General features: G+C 44.6%; 1 protein-coding gene across 1 annotated transcript in view; it reads right to left on the minus strand.

The window, feature by feature from the left end:
* Positions 1 to 330: 330 nt before the first annotated feature.
* LOC143281148 (uncharacterized) overlaps positions 331 to 25,327 on the minus strand; it is a 31,688-nt gene continuing 6,691 nt past the window's right edge. Inside the window, exons 2-5 of the mRNA XM_076586156.1 lie at positions 25,252 to 25,327; positions 16,270 to 16,380; positions 9,112 to 9,221; positions 331 to 1,072 (exon numbers count right to left, since the gene is read on the minus strand). Of these exons, the coding sequence (XP_076442271.1) occupies positions 966 to 1,072; positions 9,112 to 9,221; positions 16,270 to 16,380; positions 25,252 to 25,327 (404 nt within the window). The 3' untranslated portion in view covers positions 331 to 965. The remainder of the gene's footprint in view (positions 1,073 to 9,111; positions 9,222 to 16,269; positions 16,381 to 25,251) is intronic.

Here is a 25,327-nt window from a genome sequence, read left to right on the forward strand (position 1 = left end):
GACTACTTGATGTGTTAAAACAAAATTGGCATTCAGACATTGAAAATAAGGATAAGTACAGCTGGTCCCATTCATTTAAAAGTATATTTCAAGCTGAAAGATTCCTGTTATGCATAATTTGTTTTGTTTCATTACTTGCTTTCACCATTTCATTCCTTTATTATAATGGTTTTGTTATACGATGAAAGTTCGCTGACACATTTACCCATGCCCCATGTCATAAGGACCTCGTGGCCAATGACATTAAAGTGTCAAAGCGTCTCCTCTCTCATATATATATATATATATATATATATATATATCAAAACCACTGAAGGCTATTCACAACAATGTCAGCCAAGAGAGTGGGGGAGGGTGGCCTGGCAATAACAACAACAACAACAACAAGTGTACATTAAAAGCGCTCAGTGCAGAAACAAAAGAAATCGCACAACTTTCACACGTATGCATAGCTCTGAAACAAAGCGACGGAAGACAAAACTTACCACATTAACACATGTAGACAAAAGGCTGCAGAAACTATGGATTGGAAAGGGGACCGTATGAAGGAACTATTTCGGAAAGAGGGAGACTTTATGAACACACTTGAGAGCTGACTACAGGGATCTAACGAAGCAAAAGAGTGTGATCGTTCCAATTGCAACTTCTTAAAGTCGTTTGAAGCGAGATTGTACGGAATGCCTCAGTTGTTAAAGAGTGACTGAATAAAATAATAACTGAAGTCGCACAGTCAATCTTTTTCTTTCTTTTTTTTTTTTTTTTTTTTTTTTTTTAAATCTTTCAAAAAGTTCTCTTCGATCATTGTTTTATTATATTCTCTGCCAAACTTTCTTTAAAGATAAAAAGACATCAGCATGAATCCGAATCTACACCCCATCCCCCTTCCTCCCACCAGATCGTGACGACGCCCACCCAGCGCTGTCCCGACGTTTGAGAAGAGAAAGCCAGTGGGCAGAGGTCAGAGGTCAGCAGTCAGAGGTCAGAGCTGCAGGGGTCAGACAGTGCCCGTGCCCCGGTAGTAGCGCCAGCCTCTCACACTGCTGGCACACCGTCAGTTTTCTTCTCCATTTTTCTGAAACACCAACGACACGGCTGTTGTCGCCTGCACAACGTTCACCACAGTGTGTTGGACGTGTGGGGACGCGGGGGGGGGGGGGGGGGGGGGGGTGGCGAACAAGAGACAGACAGACGGAGAGCCAGACAGACAGTGTGAACACTTAGCGCCAGTATACATTGCGGGAAAGCGCAAAATGACGTGCACACAATTCTCGGCCGCAACTGCCGCCACACTCTGTGTGTGTGTGTGTGTGTGTGTGTGTGTGTTTGTTTGTTCGTTCGTTCGTTCGTTCTTTTGTTTAACGTCAATTCACAATTGTGATTTTAGACGAAAATCCACCACCTTCCCCACCCTACCCATGCCTTAAGTCATCACTGCTTTCCATGTTCCTCTCTCCTCAATTAGCATAAAGGAAAAAAAAAAAAAAGAATATTAACAAAACAAAATAAATTTACTAGTCAAATAGTAAAATTACAACAAAGAGTCAATGTGTGTGTGTGTGTGTGTGTGCTTTCGTGCGTGCGTGTATATATGTGTGTGTATGAGAGAGAGAGAGAGAGAGAGAGAGAGAGAGAGAGAGAGAGAGAACGAATAGACGGAACGAACGTTTTTCAGGGAAGTGGACTAATCATCGGTTTTTTTGTTTGTTTGTTTTTTGTTGTTGTTGTTGTTGTTGTTTGTTTGTTGTTGTTGTTTTTGTCTGTTTGTTTTTTGTCTTTTTTTGTTTTTTGTTTGTTTTGTTTTTTTGTTTTGTTTTGTTTTTTCTTTTTCTTTTGTTGTTGTTGTTGTTTTTGGGTTGGTTTTTTTTTTTACCTAATCGTAAGGGCGTAGAAGTGCAGACATGACATTCGAACACACACAAATCCCTACATAAACATACACATATACGTAATTACAAGAAGAAGAAAAGAATATATATATATATATGATTATTCATATATATACCTAACCCACGCTGACACCGTTGGTGCAATTGGAGGAGAGGGGTCCCATTGGTATACCGTGGCCAACGAACGCAGAAATATTCATTTAGAAAAAAACACCTACCAAATGCAGAGAGAGAGAGAGAGAGAGAGAGAGAGAGAGATTCCAGATGGTTTAATGTTCATAAGTCATCAGGCTCCTAACATTGTCAACAATAACAGACAGTATTCTAGTACATTACAATTTTGCTTGGACTCTCCTATAATTTGCTTAGCTGACATGTGATTAAGTCTCACACACCACGCGCGCGCGCGTGCATGCGTGTGCGATGCATCCTTCATTTGAATTGAGTTGTGGCCTGCGGCTCACACCTGCTCTGGGTGTGTATGGATATTCGTCTATAACATGAAAAGCAAATAATCAGTTGCTTAGCTCCATCAATATGTCACGCTTTTCCACAGCATAAAATACAAACTGGGCTAGATTATGCATTGACATTTCATAAGAGCATTGCATTAAATCACTGAATAGCTCTTCATTTATTGTGTTTGATAAAAAATAATGATACCGTAATTCTTTGTAGCATGGACAAATACAAATAAAATGTACTTCATTTTCTATTTGATCTTTGCAAAAACTACATAAAACCCTTAATGTATTGTCTTGAACAAATCTAAAAGCGTTTGCGTTGAGAGGAAGAACATCCATTCTGAGTTTTGCGATCATATCTCTAAAACGTTTTATTCTAATATTATCTATGTAAGGTTCAGGGAAAAAAAATTGACTTGAAAGTTGAATACAGCGAAAATCTCTCGCAAGTGTTAACTGCTGTTGTCCAGTCGTCAATAAAGTTTACAACGAGTCGATCTCTTAATAACAAGAGGAAAGATCGTTCATTCCCAACACCTTTGTTCAGCCAAACAAAACCAAAACCACATTTCTGGAGTAAGTCTCTGAGTTTCGATGCCCAACACAGTTTTCAGTTTTCCTCCATATTTACTTGCATTAGATAAGCTTCTTTGGGAAGTCTGCTAATATTCATATGTAACAATAAGCTGACTTTTGACAGAAATGTTGATTCCATTCATAAGAAATGTCAATCTAGAATTTTTTGTTTACAGAAGCTTAGAAATGTTGGTATAAATTCAAATATTCTTCAAAGTTATTATCGATGTTGTATCGAGTCCGCGCTTACAGTTTCATTTATGTGCTGGTATGGAAGTTTGGGAGTGAGGAGTAAGCGTGTTTTGAATGATGTCATGAGTGTATGCAGTAAAATTGTGGGAGTGAAACAAGCTAGTATGCAAGAGCTGTATGAAAGTCGAGTGGTTAAAAAAAGCAGGCAGATAGCAACTGACGACACCCATATTTTAGCAAAGTATTATGAGCTGTTGCCATCAGGACGACGCCACAGAACTTCAAAGTTGAAATCCAGAGCTCTGAAGACTTTTATTCCACGTTCAATCCACCTTTTAAATTCCTGAGAACTGTGTGTGTGTGTGTGTGCGCGCGCACTCTCATGTGAGACGTGTGAAAGTCCGTGCATGATAGGCTGTACCTTGTTCTAGTTGTGGTGTGTGTGTGTGTGTGTGTGTGTGTGTGTGTGTTTACTGAGCTTAAAACGTGACAACTGGTTATAATGAATGTGCAATATGTAGGAAGAATAATGTGCAATATGCAGGATGAATGTACAATGAATATGTCTAATGCTAACGTCCATATTCTAAATATATTTTTGTTTAATAATTGCGATGTAATAATTAATTGCAATGTTTTTAAAAGCGAATATGTGAAATGCTTTTATTTGAGAACATATGTTTATTACTCTTGTTTAATCAAGTTATCCGTGTGTGTGGGGTGAGTGGTGGGAGGAAGGGGGGGGGGGGGCGTGCGGTGCGGGTGTGTGCTGATTATCTGGTTGTGGTTTTCCGCAATTCATCTTTATTCTTATCTTATCTGTCTATTATAACCAATGTGTAGTATAGTAAGCTATGTTTATAATTATATTCAAATAATGTTTCTCAATTCTTTCTGTTTTTACATTAAGAATACTAGTTATTACCTGCAGTGTGTGGATGTATGTATGAAACGATGTATGTGATATTTTTTACATTTGTATCTTCGTAATATTTGTAGGGGCTGTTGTTGGCTTTTACAGCTATGGTCACCATGTTGTTTACTTGTCTATGTTGTGATAATGCACCTGACCAAATTTCTCCAGTTGGAGATAATAAAGTTATTCTTATCTTATCTTATCTTATCTTATCTTATCTTATCTTATCAATTTTAACCAGTACTTTATTGCTCTCATGCATGAATTTACGTGTAACGGATATCTACCCAGCTCTCCATATACACATTTATTTGGTGTCTTTGCTGAAACATTTAGGAATCTTTTACATGCCTGGGTGTGCACCTTTTCAGTTGAATCTATTGCCTCTAGACCCCACATTTCTGACCCATATAATAGAATCGGCTGAACCTGGGCATCAAACATTTTGAAGAAGCATTGTCTCGTCATCTCATTGAGATTTCGGAGGACACGGGCACAGTCATATACAGCTTTCTTTCCTTTCGTTACGAGGGATCGCACTCCCTGTACATTATTCAACATTGTCGTGAACGTATATCATAGGTAAGTGTAACTGTTAACCACTTCTAGATTAGCACCATCCAAAAAACATTTCTCATTTTTCCCCAGGTAACCCCCCTTTTTGAATACCATAACTTTAGATTTTTCTGCGTTGATTTTCAAAAACTTTTCTTTACATAATGCACTAAGATGGTTTAACTGTTTCTGCAGACCCCAGGGTGTCCTTGACATAAGAGCTAAATCATATGCGAACAATAAAAGGAACAGTTCGATCAGACCTGACTGAAGTTGTATTCCATGTTTGCCTACCTCTTCTAGAGCTACGGCTATTTCATTTATGAATAAGGAGAAAAGTGTAGGACTCAAAATGCACCCCTGCTTAACACCTAAAGGACAATCAAAAAGATCAGTCATTTCCTCATTGACACGAATACATGATGAAACTGAAGAATACATAGCTCTTAAAGCATTAAAAAAAAATGGGCCAGATAATCCTGCTCTCAATAAAGTTGTAAACAAGAAAGCATGATGGATTGAATCAAAAGCATTTTCCAGATCTATGAAAGCTACATACACTTTTTCGCCTTTTCTACGCAAACATTTCTCTACAATAAATGATAAGGTATAGATATGATCAATCGCTGAATATGATTTTCTGAAGCCTGCCTACTCTTCAACAATTTTTCCATTGTCATCCATCCATTTAGTAAGTCTTCTTTTAAGTATACTCGTATAAATCTTACTGACCACACTTAATAAGGAAATTCCTCTGTAATTATCAGGTAAATCTGGATTGCCTTTCTTAAAAATGGGTATGATTATCGAGTAACTCCATTGTTCTGGGAACTCACCATTGCTGAAAATCTGATTGAAAAGACGACACAAAAAAGGGACTGATTTTGTTGCTATAACTTTAAAAATTTCGGCAGTTGCCCCATCATAACCAAATGCTTTTCCGTTTTCAGCCCAGAGAGAGAGAGAGAGAGAGAACTCAGAACTCAAAACTTTTTTTTAATCAAGGATTAAGATTTTGGGCATGGCCCATTCTTCCAACCTGTCCTTGCTAATCTACATCAGTTACAACAGCACACATATAACACAGGAAATATTCCCAGTCAGGTGATGCTAACAGATGATGAATATATACAAACACGATTAGGAAAATTTGTTTGTGAATGCTGTTGCAATTTACTGCATTAACTGATTGATTAATTGTGTGTTTTTCATTCATTCATTCATTTACCATTGCAATTGTGTCTTATAAACCTTACGGTTTCATGACAATAAAATCTATTCTATTCTATTCTATATTTAATGAAAAGGCTAGAAAGAGAGAATTAAAAAGAAAAGGAAAAAAAAAGACGAAAAAATATGATAGAGAACAGACACACGCGCACGCAAACATAAATGTGTCATCAGTATCGACAACCGGATGACTAAAGCCACATTGTTGTTATCATCAAATCCACCTACGACAGTTGTAATTAATAGTTAAATGACTACTACCTTCACCAATATCACTTATACAACAGCTGTTGTCACCATCATGCTGGAATGAAATGAATAAATTCATGCATGCACACAAAATAGAAGAAAATGAAAGAAATCAAACAAGCAAACAAAACAAAAGAATGAAAAGAAATTGGGACATAATAAGAACAAGACCAAAACAGGAACAAGGAGAAACAATAAAAACGGATCCAATAAGTTAGACATATAAATGCCCTCATTGTTACTGCCAAGGGTCACTTCGGTATCTGAGTCGTTCATGGTGGGGAGGATTAAGATATGTATGTACGTTCAAAAGTTGACAATGAAGGATCTGGTAAAATTATTTTGGCTGCTCTCTTGTGTAAGGAATTTAGCTTTTTAAGATGAACATCTGCAGCACAGCTCCAGACTACAGATGCGTAATTAATATGAGAAAGACAGTGAGCATGGAAGAACATTTTACGAGCATCACTGTCTATGTAAGGCTTGAGCTAATTAAGTATAAAAAAAAAATTTTTAAAGACTGCGTGACAACCTTTTGCAGACAGAGTTAATGTGTGATTGCCATTTCAGTTCATCATCTATTATGACTCCCAAGACACGGTGCTCGTGGACTTGTTCAATGGAGTTGTCATCGACATTCAAAGTGAGGACACGTGGATTTTTTTATGTTTTTGTCTTGGTGCAAGAATCATACCCTTTGGGTTGGTTTGGGTTTTTTTTGTTGTTTTTTTGTTTTTTGGATGAAGTGCCATAGAATTGGATTTGCATCATTTAGAAACATCATTTATGCCCGTCTGAAGAGGACATTGAACAGAAGCAACGCTGACAGCACTGGAATGAAGGGAAGTGTCATCTGCAAAAAGATCACATTTTGACCATTCTATTATGTCGTAATTGTTTTGTTACAGAGAAAAAAATGACTCCGTCTTTTTTCGTGTGATCTGTATAAATTGCGATGTCGCCTGCAAATATCTCACATAATGCATTAATGAATAGAGGCAAATCATGTATGTAAATAGAAAATGAAACCGGACCCAAAATTAACCTTGCGGTACTCATAATCGATAGACAGTAAAGAGGATTCATAATCATTTATAGATACAACTTTGCTTCGGTCTGATAAAAACAAGGACATGAGTTCCAGTGTATTCTAAGATCATCCATATAATCTTAGATTTTTCAAAAGACGAGTAGAGTCTATCACATCAAATGCTTTCATAAAATCAATATCGATAACACCGCTAATTTCAGTATTGTTTTACATTTGTGAGCCACTGTTTGATGAGGTTAGTGAGTGCTATTTGGCAGGAGTGATTGGCCCTGAAACCAGATTTGTTTTGATGAAACAGTTTGCAGTTGCCGAAATGACCAAGGATACATTATTCGTGTTTCTCTAAAGCTTTTGACAAAATGAATAGAACTGAAATTGGTCTGCACCTGGAATGGTCTGGTCGGTCACCTGACTTAAAAATTGGTATGCCTTGCGCGACTTTAAAATTTTTTGTTTGTTTGTTTGTTTTATACATGGGTTACAGACGTAAATACATGTTTCGGCAATTATAGGAGCTGTGAGTTTTAAAACTTTCGATCAATACCATGAATATTTTTCGAACTTGTTCGTTTTAAGTCGGAAAGAGCATTGTAAACTTCATGTATACCCATAAGAGAAATATCAAGATGTGATGAAATGTTTTTAGTGTTACAAAATGGTACAAGAATATCAGATGAAGTAAGGGATAATGTGTCTGATCTCACTTTGGCGTTAGCTATATTGAACAAATGTGTGTTCAGGTTTTCTGCAGATATCTGTTCAGGTGTTGTGGATTGCGCGTCAGAATATTTATTAGTTAATTGATTAATGACTTTCCAAATTGATTCGCTATTAGATTTTGAGAAGATAAGGTCCAGAAATTCTTTCTTTTTCTTTCCTTTTTATCCTTTTTATTTTTGTTTTTTTAACTAATCATTCTAAGGTAATTGCATGATTTTTTCTTTCCGTCTTTACTTCATCCTGTTTAGGATAGCCTTTGACACGTTTTGATTTGAATGGGGCGTCGTTACTATAAACAATAAGGAAGTTATGATACAAAGCTTCAAGTGCTTCTTTAGGATTATAAAACTGAAACAAACAAACAAACAAAAAAGAAAAAAAAGAAGAATTTATCAAGTATTGTAGAAACAAATCATTATCAAACTGTTTTAAAATTTCTATAGTTAATGATTTTATCTTTATTTTTACATCTCGCTTGGATGAAACAGATTGGAGAATGGTCACTGTAGCCAAAAGTAAAGGAACTTACTTCTGTTATGGAGTTGGTAGATGAAGCATAAATGATCTAGAAGTGTTCGACGTTGCAGTATTTCTCACAGGTAGGTTAATCAACTGCGTAAGATGAAATGATTAATACATGTTTGTACAGTGTTTGAAAATAAAGCAGCTTCCCCCACCATCAACATAAACTTGTTCACCCAACCTATATGTTCATCTGGATTTCGACAAAGCTGAGAAGGATTGCTTTTGATGCTATTTAAGCGCATTTCGATCCATACAGTTTCTACTTGATACTTTTCGAGTGATTCAGTTCGTTTAAAGTTCATGTTTTGTTGAATGAACCTAGTCCTGCCCCTTTCTCCAGCACATGCTGGATCATTACGAATGATACTTTGTAATGGTAAATCAGAGATCAAAGTATTGTCTATCAATCTTGATTCAGCAATTCCGAATATATGAAACGGTTTTCCGGAATTGGAATGGCTATGGGATACATCGGTGAATTTGTTAATGACATTTTAATGTTCAGAAACCATACTGAGAGAGAGACAGACACAGAGACAGAGACAGACAGACAGACAGAGACAGAGAGAGGGAAAAGTAAGCGAGCCAGTGATCAGTCACTTGTGTATGTGCGTGCACACGCGCGCCTGCGTATCTGTGTGTGTGTGTGTGTGTGTGTGTGTGTGTGTGTGTGTGTGTGTGTGTGTGTGTTTATCACATGGATCAATGTTGTGAATGAAAAAGGAAGTGGCTGAAAGGTGTGGATACTTGGGGGAATTGATCCAGCGTCTGATGTAGTAGGCTTCAAAGGGACTCGCTGGATAAAAGGTGAAGCAGCAGTCAGCCAACATTGTGGGGTCCGGTCGGTCGTATCTATCCTGAAATCAAAGTACGCATACCTCCATTCAGCAGATGTAGTAACATGATCATCATCAGCAGCAGCAGCAGCAACAGCAATAATAGCAGCAGTATTAATAGTGGTAACAGCAGGACAGTAGCAGCAGCAACAGTGGCACTGGTAGCAGCAGCAACATAGTAGAAGCAGTATTGCCAGCAGCAGCATTGTTGAAGCAGCATTGCCAGCAGCAGCATTGTAGGAGCAGTATTAACGGCAGCAGCATTGTAGAGGCAGTATTGCCAGCAGCATTGTAGAAGTAGTATTGCCAGCAGCATTGTAGAAGCAGTATTGCCAGCAGTAGCAGCAGCACTGTAAAAGCAATATTGCCAGCAGCAGCAGCATTGTAGGAGCAGTATTGCCAGCAGAAGCAGCATTGTAGAAGCAGTATTAGCAGCAACAGCATCATTGTAGGAGCAGTATTGCCAGCAACAGCATCATTGTAGGAGCAGTATTGCCAGCAGCAGCAGCAGCATTGTAGAAGCAGTATTAGCAGCAACAGCATCATTGTAGAAGTAGTATTGCCAGCAGCAGCAGCATTGTAGAAGCAGTATTGCCAGCAGCAGCATTGTAGAAGCAGTATTGCCAGCAGCAGCATTGTAGAAGCAGTATTACCAACAGCAGCAGCATTGTAGAAGCAGTATTGCCAGCAGCACTGTAGAAGCAGTATTGCCAGCAGCATTGTAGAAACAGTATTGCCAGCAGCAGAATTGTAGAAGCAGTATTGCCAGCAGCAGCATTGTAGAAGTAGTGTTACCAGCAGCATTGTAGGAACAGTATTGCCAGCAGCATTGTAGAAGTAGTATTGCCAGCAGCATTGTAGAAGCAGTATTGCCAGCAGTAGCAGCAGTACTGTAAAAGCAGTATTGCCAGCAGTATTGCCAGCAGCATTGTAGAGGCAGTATTGCCAGCAGCATTGTAGAAGCAGTATTGCCAGCAGTACCAGCAGCACTGTAAAAGCAGTATTGCCAGCAGTAGCAGCAGCAGCAGCATTGTAGAAGCAGTATTGCCAGCAGCAGCAGCAGCATCGTAGAAGCAGTATTAGCAGCAGCAGCATTGTAGGAGCAGTATTACCAGCAGCAGCAGCATTGTAGAAGTAGTATTGCAGCAGCAGCAGCATTGTAGAAGTAGTATTGCCAGCAGCAGCAGCATTGTAGAAGCAGTATTACCAACAGCAGCAGCATTGTAGAAGCAGTATTGCTAGCAGCACTGTAGAAGCAGTATTGCCAGCAGCATTGTAGAAACAGTATTGCCAGCAGCAGAATTGTAGAAGCAGTATTGCCAGCAGAATTGTAGAAGCAGTATTGCCAGCAGCATTGTAGGAGCAGTATTGCTAGCAGCATTGTAGAAGCAGTATTGTCAGCACAGCATTGTAGGAGCAGTATTGACAGCAGCAGCACTGCGGAAGCAGTATTGCCAGCACAGCATTGTAGGAGCAGTATTGCCAGCAGCAGCAGCAATACAATTACTTGGAACAACCAGAAGCCATTTCCCCATGCAGGACGCATTTCGGGATGCGACTATCCTGCATGAGATGGACATGGCCCATCCAGCGGAGTCTGTCTTGCCCGAGCAGGGTGCACATGATGAGAAGACATGCGTGTGACAGGTGCTCAGCTTTGGGAAACTCTGTCTTGCCAGGATGTGAACAAGATACGGCGGATGCTTCTGCGGCGGAAGGTGTTGTTAAGTGTATTCTCTTGTCTTGTATTTGTAGTCCCCATTTCGCTGCCTTGGTGTCACACTACCACGAAGACTATCTACCATTTAATATTAAAATCAGAGATTAGAAATAAAGGCTTGAGAAATTACGTGCCTGAAATTTGTACATCACTTGCAGCCATGTTGCATGATGATATGCTGCATGTAACATCAACGTTTTTTTTCCCATGGACCCCACGATGTCAACGTTTAACACTATCAAGGACAAGTGTCTTTGGCACCACAGCCCAGAGATGCACACTATAACGAACTTCATAACAATGGAGAAGTTGTCTTCAACAAACAATGCCATAAAACATAACAATGGAGAAGTTGTCTTCAACAAACAATGCCATGAAACATAACAATGGAGAAGTTGTCTTCAACAAACAATGCCATAAAAAACACACACACATAACAATGGACAAGTTGTTGGCTTCAACAAAAAATGCCATAAAAACAACGGAAACTGGAGAGCAAAACCAAAATGTTAAATCGAGACCAAAGCAATCGAGAGCGCAAGCCGAGATCAATTCTTCCTGGAGAGGAAATGAACGGAGGGATATTTCAGGCTGTCAAGTAAGATTGCCAGCAAGGGGACCCAAAGAATCGGCACGTGCAACGGAATTCAGCCTGGGACTGTCAGGAGACTGTGCGAGAGGACCTAGACAGCACAGCGCACTGTACGAGGAAGGGAACTGGAGAACCTAGACAGCACACTGTACGAGGCAGAGAACGAGAGGACCTAGACAGCACAGCGAAGCACACTGTACGAGGGAGAGAACGAGAGGACCTAGGCAGCACACTGTACGAGGAACAGAAAGGAGAGGACCTAGACAGCACACTGTACGAGGAAGAGAATGAGAGGACCTAAACAGCACAGCGCACTGTACGAGGAACAGAACGAGAGGACCTAGACAGCACAGCGCAGCACACTGTACGAGGAAGGGAACGGGAGGACCTAGACAGCACAGTGCACTGTACGAGGAAGGGAACGAGAGGACCTAGACATCACAGCACAGCACACTGTACGAGGAAGAGATCGAGAGGACCTAGACAGCACACTGTACGAGGAAGAGATCGAGAGGACCTAGACAGCACACTGTACGAGGAAGAGATCGAGAGGACCTAGACAGCACGGCGCAGCACACTGTACGAGGCAGAGAACGATACGACATAGACAGCACACTATACGAGGAAGAGAATGACAGGACCTAGACAGCACAGAGCACTGTACGAGGAAGAGAACGAGAGGACCTAGACAGCATAGCACAGCGCACTGTACGAGGAAGGGAACAGGAGGACCTAGGCAGCACAGCGCAGCACACTGTACGAGGCAGAGAACGAGAGGACCTAGACAGCACAGCGCAGCACACTGTACAAGAAAGAGAACGAGAGGACCTAGACAGCACAGCGCACTGTACGAGGAAGAGAACGGGAGGACCTAGACAGCACAGCGCACTGTACGAGGAAGGGAACTGGAGAACCTAGACAGCACAGCGCACTGAACGAGGAAGGGAACGAGAGGACCTAGACAGCACAGCGCAGCACACTGTACGAGGCAAAGAACGGGAGGACCTAGACAGTACACTGTACGAGGCAGAGAACGGGAGGACCTAGATAGCACACTGTACGAGGAAGAGAACAGCAGGACCTAGACAGCATTGTGCAGCACACTGTACGAGGAAGAGAACGGGAGGACCTAGACAGCACACTGTACGAGGAAGAGAACGGCAGGACCTAGACAGCACAGCACAGCACACTGTACGAGGCAGAGAACGAGACGACATAGACAGCACACTGTACGAGGAAGAGAACGGGAGGACTAGACAGCACAGCGCACTGTACGAGGAAAGGAACTGGAGAACCTAGACAGCACAGCGCACTGTACGAGGAAGGGAACGAGAGTACCTAGACAGCACAGCGCAGCACACTGTACAAGGAAGAGAACGAGAGGACCTAGACAGCACACTGTACGAGGAAGGGAACGGGAGGACTTAGACAGCACAGCACAGCACACTGTACGAGGAAGAGAACGGGAGGACCTAGACAGCACAGCGCAGCACACTGTACGAGGAAGAGAACGGGAGGACCTAGACAGCACAGCGCACTGTACGAGGCAGAGAACGGGAGGACCTAGACAGCATTGTGCAGCACACTGTACAAGGAAGAGAACGAGAGGACCTAGACAGCATTGTGCAGCACCCTGTACAAGGAAGAGAACGGGAGGACCTAGACAGCACAGCGCAGCACACTGCACGAGGCAGAGAACGGGAGGACCTAGACAGCACAGCGCAGCACACTGTACAAGAAAGAGAACGCGAGGACCTAGACAGCACACTGTACGAGGAAGAGAACGGGAGGACCTAGACAGCACAGCGCAGCACACTGTACGAGGAAGAGAACGGGAGGACCTAGACAGCACACTGTACGAGGCAGAGAACGGGAGGACCTAGACAGTACAGCGCAGCACACTGTACGAGACAGAGAACCGGAGGACCTAGACAGCATTGTGCAGCACACTGTACAAGGAAGAGAACAGGAGGACCTAGACAGCACAACGCAGCACACTGTACAAGGAAGAGAAACGGGAGGACCTAGACAGCACAATGCAGCACACTGTACGAGGAAAAGAACGGGAGGACCGAGACAGCACAGCGCAGCACACTGTACGAGGCAGAGAACGGGAGGACCTAGACAGCACAGCGCAGCACACTGTACGAGGAAGAGAACGGGAGGACCTAGACAGCACACTGTACGAGGCAGAGAACGGGAGGACCTAGACAGTACAGCGCAGCACACTGTACGAGACAGAGAACCGGAGGACCTAGACAGCATTGTGCAGCACACTGTACAAGGAAGAGAACAGGAGGACCTAGACAGCACAACGCAGCACACTGTACAAGGAAGAGAAACGGGAGGACCTAGACAGCACAATGCAGCACACTGTACGAGGAAAAGAACGGGAGGACCGAGACAGCACAGCGCAGCACACTGTACGAGGCAGAGAACGGGAGGACCTAGACAGCACAGCGCAGCACACTGTACGAGGAAGGGAACGGGAGGGCCTAGACAGCACACTGTACGAGGAAGAGAACGGGAGGACCTAGACAGCACAGCGCAGCACACTGTACGAAGCAGCCTGACGAAGAGAACAGGAGGTCCAAAATGGACCCTTGTCATCATCTTTGCTAAGTACCACAAAGATCGTCAGCGGAAGACATCTCGTCGACAAAGGCACAACCTGGCGTTTTGACCAGTCAGACTGCACGGATCATTCTAAGTTGAACTTCTGAAACAATCTGTTTAGCTTGAACTACATGACAATGTGTTAACGTTCTTGTCCGTCAACATATTTATATATATATATATATCTATAATTACGATGTAATGATTATTGATTAGAATGTTTTAATTAAAGGCAATATGTGAAATGCTTTTGTATGGAAAACGTATATGTTTATTGTTCCTGTTTAATCAAATAATGTTTAATATTGTTTTCGTGTGTGTGTGTGTGTGTGTGTGTGTGTGTGTGTGTGTGTGTGTGTGTGTGTGTGTGTGCATGCGTGTGTGTGTGTGTGTGTGTGTGTGTGTGTGTGTGTGTGTGTGTGTGTGTGTTGGCTGATCCCACGTTCGTGATAAATTCTAAAATTTGTGTGGGCTGAAGTAAGGTGAATTTATGTTTGTAGGGTGTTTGGCCCAGCGCTCAGCTTATATCACAGATTGACATAGGCTTAGAGTTGGGCCGAAAGCAGAGTGAGAGCTGTATGCTCAATGGTTTCTTCACTGCAATGGGAAGTCATTTATAGCTTAGTCTTTTACAAAGGACTATGACTCAAACTGGGAGGCAAGACTGCACTGGTTCTCAACGCTGCAGCGTTGCGGGTTCATTGGCCTTTGGGAACTATCCCATGCCGACTGTCCTAACACCCTCTTGGCCGAGATAGTGGATGGTAACTTGGGCAAGACACCCTTCACTGTACTCAAATTCTAGCCCCGTTAATTGGTACAGCAGTTGCCTCCTCTGCTGTTCTGATGGTCATGGTCGAACACAAGTGACCATCTTAAATAATACAATTAGGTTTAGTTATTCAATGTGGAGTAAGAGTGCTTGCATGACCATTCCCAAACCGGCGTGACACTCCCCTCCCCCAAGTTGTATTTCTCCCCCACGTCCCCCTCATCACAGGCTGGCATGAAATGACCGCTTGTGATAAACTTGGTCCAGTTAGAACCAATACAGGCTGTTCAAGGAGTCGCCCCCCATATTTGCTTCTTTTGAGTTGTGAAGGAGAGGTGTGGGGTGGGGTTAAGAAAGGCCAGCCCATAACGACTCCATTCCTACCTGTCCATGAGCTTGGTTCAGTCAGCACAAAGCGTGCAAGTTCCAGCTGGGGTGTGGAGGTATGTTCACCAGCCACAAATGACCCTGTGACCGGGACACAACAGCAGGGACAACCAGACAAGTGGAGATAACGCCGACAGACACGGTACTACAAGCAACAGGTCAAAGTGGAAATAACGCCGACAGACACACAGTACTGCAAGCAACAGGTCAAAGTGGAAATAACGCCGACAGACACACAGTACTGCAAGCAACAGGTCAAAGTGGAGATAACGCCGACAGACACACAGTACTACAAGCAACAGGTCAAAGTGGAGACAACGCCGACAGACACACAGTACTACAAGCAACAGGTCAAAGTGGAGATAACGCCGACAGACACACAGAACTACAAGCAACAGGTCAAAGTGGAGATAACGCCGACAGACACACGGTACTACATGCAACAGGTCAGAGATAACGCCGACAGACACACAGAACTACAAGCAACAGGTCAAAGTGGAGATAACGCCGACAGACACACAGTACTACAAGCAACAGGTCAAAGTGGAGATAACGCCGACAGACACACAGTACTACAAGCAACAGGTCAAAGTGGAGATAACGCCGACAGACACACAGTACTACAAGCAACAGGTCAAAGTGGAGATAACGCCGACAGACACACGGTACTACATGCAACAGGTCAGAGATAACGCCGACAGACACACAGAACTACAAGCAACAGGTCAAAGTGGAGATAACGCCGACAGACACACGGTACTACATGCAACAGGTCAGAGATAACGCCGACAGACACACAGTACTACAAGCAACAGGTCAAAGTGGAGATAACGCCGACAGACACACAGTACTACAAGCAACAGGTCAAAGTGGAGATAACGCCGACAGACACACAGTACTACAAGCAACAGGTCAAAGTGGAGATAACGCCGACAGACACACAGCACTACAAGCAACAGGTCAAAACCAGCACGATACATACAGCGACGCAGCACAGGTAGTCAGTTTCTCCAGATCCCTGTCCATACGGCCTGTACCCTTCCAAGGTGCCCAGCATGGGGCTACATTTGAATCCGCTGTCACTTTCACAGTCCTGTGGGTTAAAAAAAAAAAAAAAGAAAGAAAGAAAAAAAAGTGTTGGTTGTGGTTTGAGCGCGCGCATGTGTGTGTGGCGGGTTGGGGGGGGAGAGGGGGGTGGGGAGAGGAGGGAGGGGGGGGGGGGAGAGGGCTGGAGGTGAACTTGACTGGCCACAATAATAATAATCATAGAATAATAATAGTAACGATAATAATAATATATTGTGATTATATGGCACAAACTCCCCATATAATGGGCGGTAAGCGCCTCACATGAGACAATACATACACAATAGTGTATTAAACACCACAGAGCACATGAGGACATAGAAGTGGAAAATCAAAATCTATATACACCAGTACAATACTACAAATTGCAGATATGAATAATCGCAGGAAAAAGACACAAAATAATATGATAATGATAATGGACATTTTGTTACGGCTCGTTGGCGATGTGCGTGTTCGTGTGCTCCTCTCTTTTCCTTCCCTTCTCTCCCCCCCCCCCCCCCCCCTCTCTCTCTCTCTCTCTCTCTCTCTCTCCCTCCTCCCCACCCCTCTCTCTCTCTCCTCATCTCTCCTTCACCTTCCTCTCTCCGTGTGTATGCACGTGCATCTCTGGGGATATGTGTATGGCATGTCCATTCTCTTGAACATTTTTTTTTTAAACTCTGAGCGAGTTCAGGAACTCATGCAGCTTGGGAGAAAGATTCCCCTGGTCTGTTGATGCTGAGCTTTCAGGAGAGACGGGTCACCGTTCCAGCGTGTGTGCTGTTGGGTGCTGTCAGTGAAGTTGTGGGGTGTTTTCCTTGTCACCCCCTTCGGTGTTGGTCTGTGTGGGTTTGTGTTTCACCCTGTGCCAATGGTGTGCCTATTTACCTAGAAAGCTATAATAAATGGTTCCAATACTTTTCACGGCGATAGCTTTTGTACGCTGGTGGCTTATGTAAAAATGTTATCCACTTGCTGTCTTGTTTAGTGTAATGTATATTGCTTAAGAAGGGGCAGGGGGAGGGGTGTACTCTTTGTAACATGTAAAAGAGGCATAGTCTTCAGAGACGTGGGAGTGGGTTACAGATTTTCCTGTGAGATTTTCTCCCCGTACTACTGCCTTCACCAGATCTCTAGGACAACTCTGGAACGTTCCTCGTTCCCCTTCTACCTTGTCCTTCCCAAAACTTCCTCACGCCCACTCCCACTCCACACTTCCAACGTACCCCTTCCCACTTTCCCATTGTCCCCCTCGGCTCGACCAACCTCAGCCATCGAACCTGCAGGAGCTGGCAGTCTTCAGCCGACGGGAGGATTTCTAGTCCTGAACTCTGGCAGCGTCGTTGAACTGAACTGGTGCTGCAGTTGTCTTTGGTTAAACGAGGGGGTATTTAAGTGCTTTTATTATGTGCACTTACTTTCTATGACCACAGTAAAAAGAAAACGAGCTGTACTTTTCTGTGTCTGTGTTTGTGTTGTCGGGACGTTAGCTAGTCTGGGAAGGGGGGTACATGGGCAACCCCTTACGGGTTGTGAAACATTTATATAGCGCGTTTCACCAGAAATACTGCTGAAAGCGCTTTACATTTCGTTACTCACTCCCCGCCTCCTCAAAACCAAATCACACCAAGATCAGGGAAAACAAACCAAACACACACACACACACACACACACACACACACACACACACAAAACAACCAACCAACAAACAAAACAAAAACAAACTGCTGTTACTACTGTTGGAAAAGATGTGTTTTCAGAGCAGACTTAAAGATTTCAACGAGACAGAATGACGCACATTGTCTGGTAGTGTATTCCACAATGACGGAGCCTGGAAAGAAAAAGACCTTTGATCTTGTTTCTGATATCAGAACCTGAACGAAGGTGACAAGTTGGAATATACACTTCAAGGAGGTCAGAGTGGTACCGAGGACCAGAGCTTGAGAGGGCAGAAAACGTCAGAGCAGAAAGCTTGTATTCAATTCTTTTTGAAACTGGTAGCCAGTGAAGAGAGTGGAAGAGAGGAGTAACATGTTCAAACTTGGAAGATCTGAAAATAAGTCGAGCAGCATTGAAGTTTATCCAGTGAAGTTTTTGGAATGCCGGCAAGAACAGAGTTGCAGTAATCAATCCTAAACACAAAACCACAGACTAACGTTTTGGTTGCTTCCATAGATAGGTAATGGCGAATAGAACCAATTCTTCGCAACTCAAGATAAGCTGATTTGCAAATGTTTGAAATATGTTGCTGAAATGACAGACTGTGGTCAAGACTGACACCGAGGCTCTGCACTGATTGGGAGACAGGAATGACTGTTGTTTACCGCAAGAGAATGAGGAAGAGACGAGTGGTCCATAAATTTCTTGGGGCAAGCAAGCAACAGTTCAGTCTTTTCATCATTTAGCTGTAGTTTGTTGAAGGTCATCCAAGACTTCAAGTCTGATATACATTTTTGCATTTGACATCAGTTTGTCAGTTTCAGCAATAGAAGTCGACTGGTAGAGTTGAGTGTCGTTAGCGAAGCTCTCGTGCGAGAGACACAGTGACTGTTTATAACGTCAGACAGTGGGTAGCATACAGAACAGAAAAATAATACACCTCCCCCCCCCCCCCCCCACCCCACACACACACACACACACACACACACACACACACACACAGCAAACACTGACCAACAAGCACGCACACCACAGGAATACGCCAATGGAGGGAGGAAACAAGAGGAGTGTAGAGGGTGGGAGGAGACAAAGGACAATGCTTCATCACATCGACAGGCCATTTTGAACAGGTGGGTTTCAGTTTTCCTTTGAAAGAGGACAGAGTATGTAAGTGCCGGAGTTCCAGAGGAAGAGAATTCCAGACAGAAGGTGCTTGATACTGAAAAGCCCCTTGGCCAAATGTCTTTGAAGACTGAGGCAAGGCTATCTCCAAATCGATAGCGGGGTGACCATCCCCAACCTCAGTGGGTCCTCAGGTGGCGGATGGAGGGACAGCCCCTAGATATAAGGGTTAGCTGCGAAATAAGCTAGATCTTTGTCTAGACGAATAAGCATTCCCAGACCAACTGGCGGTGTTCCTACCAGGACGGGGTGGAGTGACGCGTGGCACCGTCACCCCTAAAAATGCCCCAGGTGTCCTAAGACGGGTTCATCACGCGGGTTGGAGGCGCGTTTAAACCTCTAGCCCCCTGTGCTCCCAGGGTAGATCTTTAAACCAGGAGCTTCCCAGCTATGGGCTGAATACAAAGACCTCAACGGCGGAGCATGCGGAAGAGGAAACTTCTTTCCCAGTGGCTGCAACGGCGGATGAAAGCACCCACCTGAAGTCCCTTGTGCATATGATGGATGATGGACAAAGAGGGTTCAGTAGCCCTGTAAGGCCACCTCTCTAGAGGAGACAGCCTTGATCAAAATCACTCAGCCTGCTGAAGACGGAGTGTGTCAGCGCAGTTCTGGGTCAGATCAGGACACACACGCAACATCGATCATGGTCATGCGTCTGTCTTTGAAGAGATTTTGGGAACTCGAAGGAGCTTTTCTCCAGAAGACCTGAGAGAACGGGATGGAGTGTAAATGTGAAGGACGGAAGATATGTGAAAGAACCTTCAAAGTAGTGATAAGCTCATTTGACACCGAGGTCTTTGGTAGCTACACTTTTTTTTTTTTTTTAATGAATTGTTTGGGTTTTTTAGATTTTGAAAAATAAAATAAAAATGCCACGCCGTCTTCTAAGCAAACATACGTTCCAGCAATTGGGTATTGCCGGACTTTATTATAATTATTTTTAATCATCCAGAGCCTCAACGAAATAAACCGTCAATGATCTAGAAATACGGCTTAATCCGGAAGACTTAGAACATATTGCCGAGACTGAATATTTTTTCCTCGTGTTTAATCCAAATTTAGTATTTCCAAAGAAAGTATTTCCAGTGAAAATTAATTTGTTAAAGTTTTATCACACACACACACACACACACACACACACACACACACACACACACACACACACACACACACACACACCACACACACACACACAAACAAACAACCGAACACATGGTTATTGCATTGACTCACTTTGTTGACACACAAAAAAAATATTAAAAAAACAAACTTACATCATCCATAGTATGTCTCATTATCTAAATGATGAATATCTCATCTCACTATATTTCAACACGTCAGGTCAGGTCATTAGATCTGCTACTGGTAACCTGTAATCCAGTACAACCTGTTCAGGGTCGGGTTGCCGGCGACTAAACCGGCACTCCCACTGCTCCCTTCCGGGACTGGTGAGGCGGGTGGCTAGACACCCTTATGGAGATCCATAAAAGGGCGTCAGCTCAGGAGAGCCACCGACGGCCATCTAGCTCCACTGTGCTGTGTGCATGGCACACGCAGTTGGCCCCCGGGGTGTGTCTACCCATGCATGCGAAGTCTGGATCCGGCAGAATCTGCGGAAGAAACCTATCGGTTCAACGGAGAGGAAGGCGGTTACAGCAACGCACTGTGGAGTGCAGAGAGCAAGATGAGACACCGAAAGGATATCTTGGTCATCCACTGCATCCGTGCTCATCCTCCAGTCGTCTCGACTTAGTCTTGCCACTGGAAATTGGTGGACCCGGACTAGAGAGTGAGGTCGACGTTGCGCAACTCCTCTTCACTTCAAACAAACTCATCGCGCAAGTCATCAGTCATCCAAAATGACCTTTCATCCTTCATCATTTCATCACCCCCAAGTCCTGTGGCGACAGGCGAGCGACGAAACGACAGGTGTGGGTACACTGGCAGTCGCAGCCGCAGACCTGCACGCAGGCGGCTCAGGCCATAGAGTCGTTCTTCGTCGACAGGAGCAGCGATGGAGCTCGGCAGCCGTCTGAGCGTCTGAGCAGCCCGCTTTAGGAATGCACTGCTCACCTCCCTGGCATGAGGAAGGGGCTGGAAAAGGTGCCCAAAAAATTGCCTGCTCCATATCACCCTGGCCAGCATACCGCGGCTGGCGGGGACCCTACATCAGCGGTCGAAACAAAAAGGAAGAAAAGAAAAAAACAAGGATAGTTCCTCTCACCATTGGTGCTTGGAACATAAGGACTCTCCTGGACGGAGATAATGCGGACAGACCCCAGAGGAGAACGGCACTAGTTGCATCCGAACTCGCCAGATACAACATTGACATCGCAACCTTGAGTGAGACTCGGCTTGCAGGCGAAGGCGAGCTCTGTGAACGGGGATCTGGTTACACCTTCTTCTGGAGTGGACGAGGAAGCGAAGAGCGACGTGAGGCTGGCGTTGGTTTTGCAGTAAAACCAGCACTTGTCAGCAAGCTAGCTGGAATCCCAAAGGGAGTCAACGATAGGCTTATGACCATGAAACTCCCACTGGCATCTGGCCAGAAGCACCTCACCATTGTCAGTGCCTACGCCCCAACCATGACCAACCCGGATGAAGTGAAGGCGAAGTTCTACGAGGACCTTCACTCTGTCATTGCTGCTATCCCTAAAGCAGACAAGCTCATCATTCTTGGGGACTTCAATGCTAGAGTTGGCTCTGACTACATCTCCTGGGATGGAGTGATTGGAAAGCACGGTGTGGGCCACTGCAACCCAAATGGATTGCTTTTGCTTCAGACTTGTGCAGAGCACGAACTGCTGATAACCAACACAGTTTTCTGCCTCCCTACCCGTAACAGGACGTCATGGATGCACCCTCGCTCAAAGCATTGGCATCTCATCGATTACGTCATCGTCAGGAAAAGGGATAGGCAAGATGTACGTGTAACAAAGACCATGTGCGGCGCCGAGTGTTGGACAGACCATCGCCTTGTAGTCTCGAAGCTGAATATTCGAATCCAGCCCAAGAGACGCCCCCAAGGCCAGAAGGCTCCAAAACGGCTCAACATCGCTCAGCTGAAAAACATCGCCATCAAACAGTCCTTTGTGGAGCTGCTGGAAGATCGTCTGGAATCCGCCTCTCTGGACAACCAGAATGTGGAGTCTGACTGGAGGACCCTGCGTGAGCTGATCTATAGTGCAGCTTCAGAGACCCTGGGACCCATGACCAGAAAGCACAAAGACTGGTTTGATGAAAACTGTGATGAAATCAAGCAACTTCTGGATGAGAAACGCCGTCTGCATCAAGCCTACCTGAGCAACAAAGTCCACATCAAAAAAGGATGCGTACGATGCCATCCGCAGAACTGTTCAGCAAAAGTTACGCCAGATGCAGGATAAGTGGCTGAGTGACAAAGCTGATGAGATCCAGGGATATGCTGACAGGCACGATATGAAGAGGTTCTATGATGCCTTAAAAGAAGTCTACGGCCCCACATCCTCAGGATCATCCCCCCTCCTCAGTGCAGATGGAAATACCTTGATCACCGAGAAGGAGAAAATTCTCGAACGCTGGGCTGAGCACTTCAACAGTGTCTTAAATCGTCATTCCTCCATAAATGATGAAGCCATAGACCGTCTCCCACAAGTCCCCATCAACGAAGCACTGGACGATCCACCAACACTTCTTGAGACCCAGAAAGCAATCCGTCTGCTATCCAGTGGCAAAGCACCTGGCTCAGACTCCATACCAACAGAGGTCTACAAGGATGGAGGCACTGTGCTGACTGAGAAGCTCCATCAGCTGTACTCACTCATGTGGAAAGAAGAGACGATCCCCCAGGATTTCAAAGATGCATCTATCATTCACTTGTACAAGCGAAAGGGGAACCGGCAAGCCTGTGATAACCATCGGGGCATTTCCTTGCTCTCCATCGCAGGCAAGATACTTGCCAGGATCCTACTAAACCGCCTCACAGCACACCTTGACCAAGGTCATTTGCCTGAGAGCCAATGTGGATTCCGGAAAGAGCGCGGAACCACCAACATGGTGTTTGCTGCAAGGCAGCTGCAAGAGAAATGTCAGGAGCAAAATGCTGATCTGTTCTCCACCTATGTCGACCTCACTAAGGCCTTCGACACCGTGAGTAGAGAGGGACTGTGGAAGATCATGGCCAAGTACGGATGCCCTCGGAAATTTATTTCCTTGGTCAGCCAATTCCATGAAGGCATGCAGGCTCGAGTCCAGGACAGTGGTGAAACATCTGCTCCTTTTGCTGTCACAAATGGTGTCAAGCAAGGCTGCGTCCTGGCTCCAACGCTGTTCAGCCTCATGTTCTCTGCAATGCTTACTGATGCCTTCAGAGATGGCGATGTTGGAATCGGCCTAAAGTACCGAACAGATGGCAAGTTGTTTAACCTCAAAAGGCTTCAAGCAAAAACGAAGGTCATGACAGACATCATCAGAGACTTTTTGTTTGCTGATGATTGTGCCCTCAACGCTGGATCTGAAGCTGACATGCAACTCAGTGTCGACAAGTTTGCCACTGCCAGCAGGAACTTCGGCCTTACCATCAGCACGAGGAAAACTGAAGTTCTCCATCAGCCAGCCCCAGGGAAACCCTACGTTGAGCCCAACATCACAGTCAACGGTCAGAGACTCAGTGCGGTGGAGCGGTTCACATACCTTGGCAGCACACTGTCACGAAATGCGACCATCGACGATGAAGTGAACGGCAGGATTGCAAGAGCAAGCGCAACTTTTGGCAGACTCAGTGCAAATGTCTGGAACAGAAGAGGCATTAGTCTTGAGACCAAGCTAAAGGTCTACAGAGCAGTAGTTCTCCCCACACTACTGTACGCCTGCGAAACTTGGACAGTGTACCAACGACATGCCAAGAAGCTGAACCACTTCCACACAACATGCCGCAGGAAGCTACTGAACATCAAGTGGCAAGACAGGACCCCAGCTACAGAGGTGCTCGCAAAAGCCACCCTTCCCAGCATCTTCACCATCCTGATGCAGTCCCAGCTTTGCTGGGCTGGACACGTGGCGTGCATGCCAGACCATCGGCTGCCCAAAAGGCTCTTCTATGGCGAGCTGCAACAAGGGAAGAGATCACACGGAGGTCAGAAGAAGCGCTTCAGAGATACTCTGAAAGTCTCTCTGAAAGCGTTTGATATCAACCCTGATTCCTGGGAGGAATCTGCAGTGGACCGTGACAAATGGCGCGCTGCTGTGCACAAAGGCGCCAAGTTGTGCGAGGCCAACAGGACTGCTGCAGCTGTTCAGAAGAGGCAGGCCAGAAAGTCACGGGCAAACAAGCTCCCTGACAATGATATGCCTGTCTTTGTCTGCCCCAACTGTCAGCGAACATTTCGTGCGCAGATTGGACTATTCAGCCATCTGCGCATTCACAGATAGATTCATGAGCATCCTCCCCCCCACCCCACCACACCCTCCCCCCATCCCCCAGCTGGATGACAACGATGGTCATCATCGATCTCGATGGACACACCACCACCATATTTCAACACCGACATCAGAATACTTAAAACTAATCACATAATCTCAACGCCAATATAATTCACAAATAAAATCACAAGACTCGAAAACAATCTCCCTCCCACCCCACTGGCCCCTTCACACACACCAACTCAACAACATACATTAGAAACTAGAAACAAGCGCGCTCACACACATTTACTGGGTAGGAATCAAAAAGGCATATATTTCATTTCTTTTAGAAAGTTAAGAAACACTGAGTTTTTCCTGAGGTCGGGAATTCCAGACAGTAGGGATGTAGACAGAGAAAGATTTTTTGCCGAAGGTCTCGAGCGAGAACCGAAGAATGGTCAGGAGAGAGATGCTGAAAGAGCGAAGCGTCCAAGAATGATGGTATGGATGGAGATGAAAAAGATATGGTGGCATTTTGGTCTGACAGAAACACAATATGTTCCCAACCCTTCCCACACTGTTTTGTGATCACTGAAAAACTGTGACTGCCAAAGCTACCAACTACCCCTTCCCACACTGTTTTGTGACCAGTCAAAAACTAAAGCCATACCAGGCGACAGCAGAGCTGGCCATGGGGGCATGTCTCTTCCACAACATCTCCATGTGGGCAGCCGCTGGATTCGTTC

The sequence above is a fragment of the Babylonia areolata genome, chromosome 1, assembly GCF_041734735.1.
Source record: "Babylonia areolata isolate BAREFJ2019XMU chromosome 1, ASM4173473v1, whole genome shotgun sequence".
Lineage (NCBI taxonomy): Eukaryota > Metazoa > Mollusca > Gastropoda > Neogastropoda > Buccinidae > Babylonia > Babylonia areolata.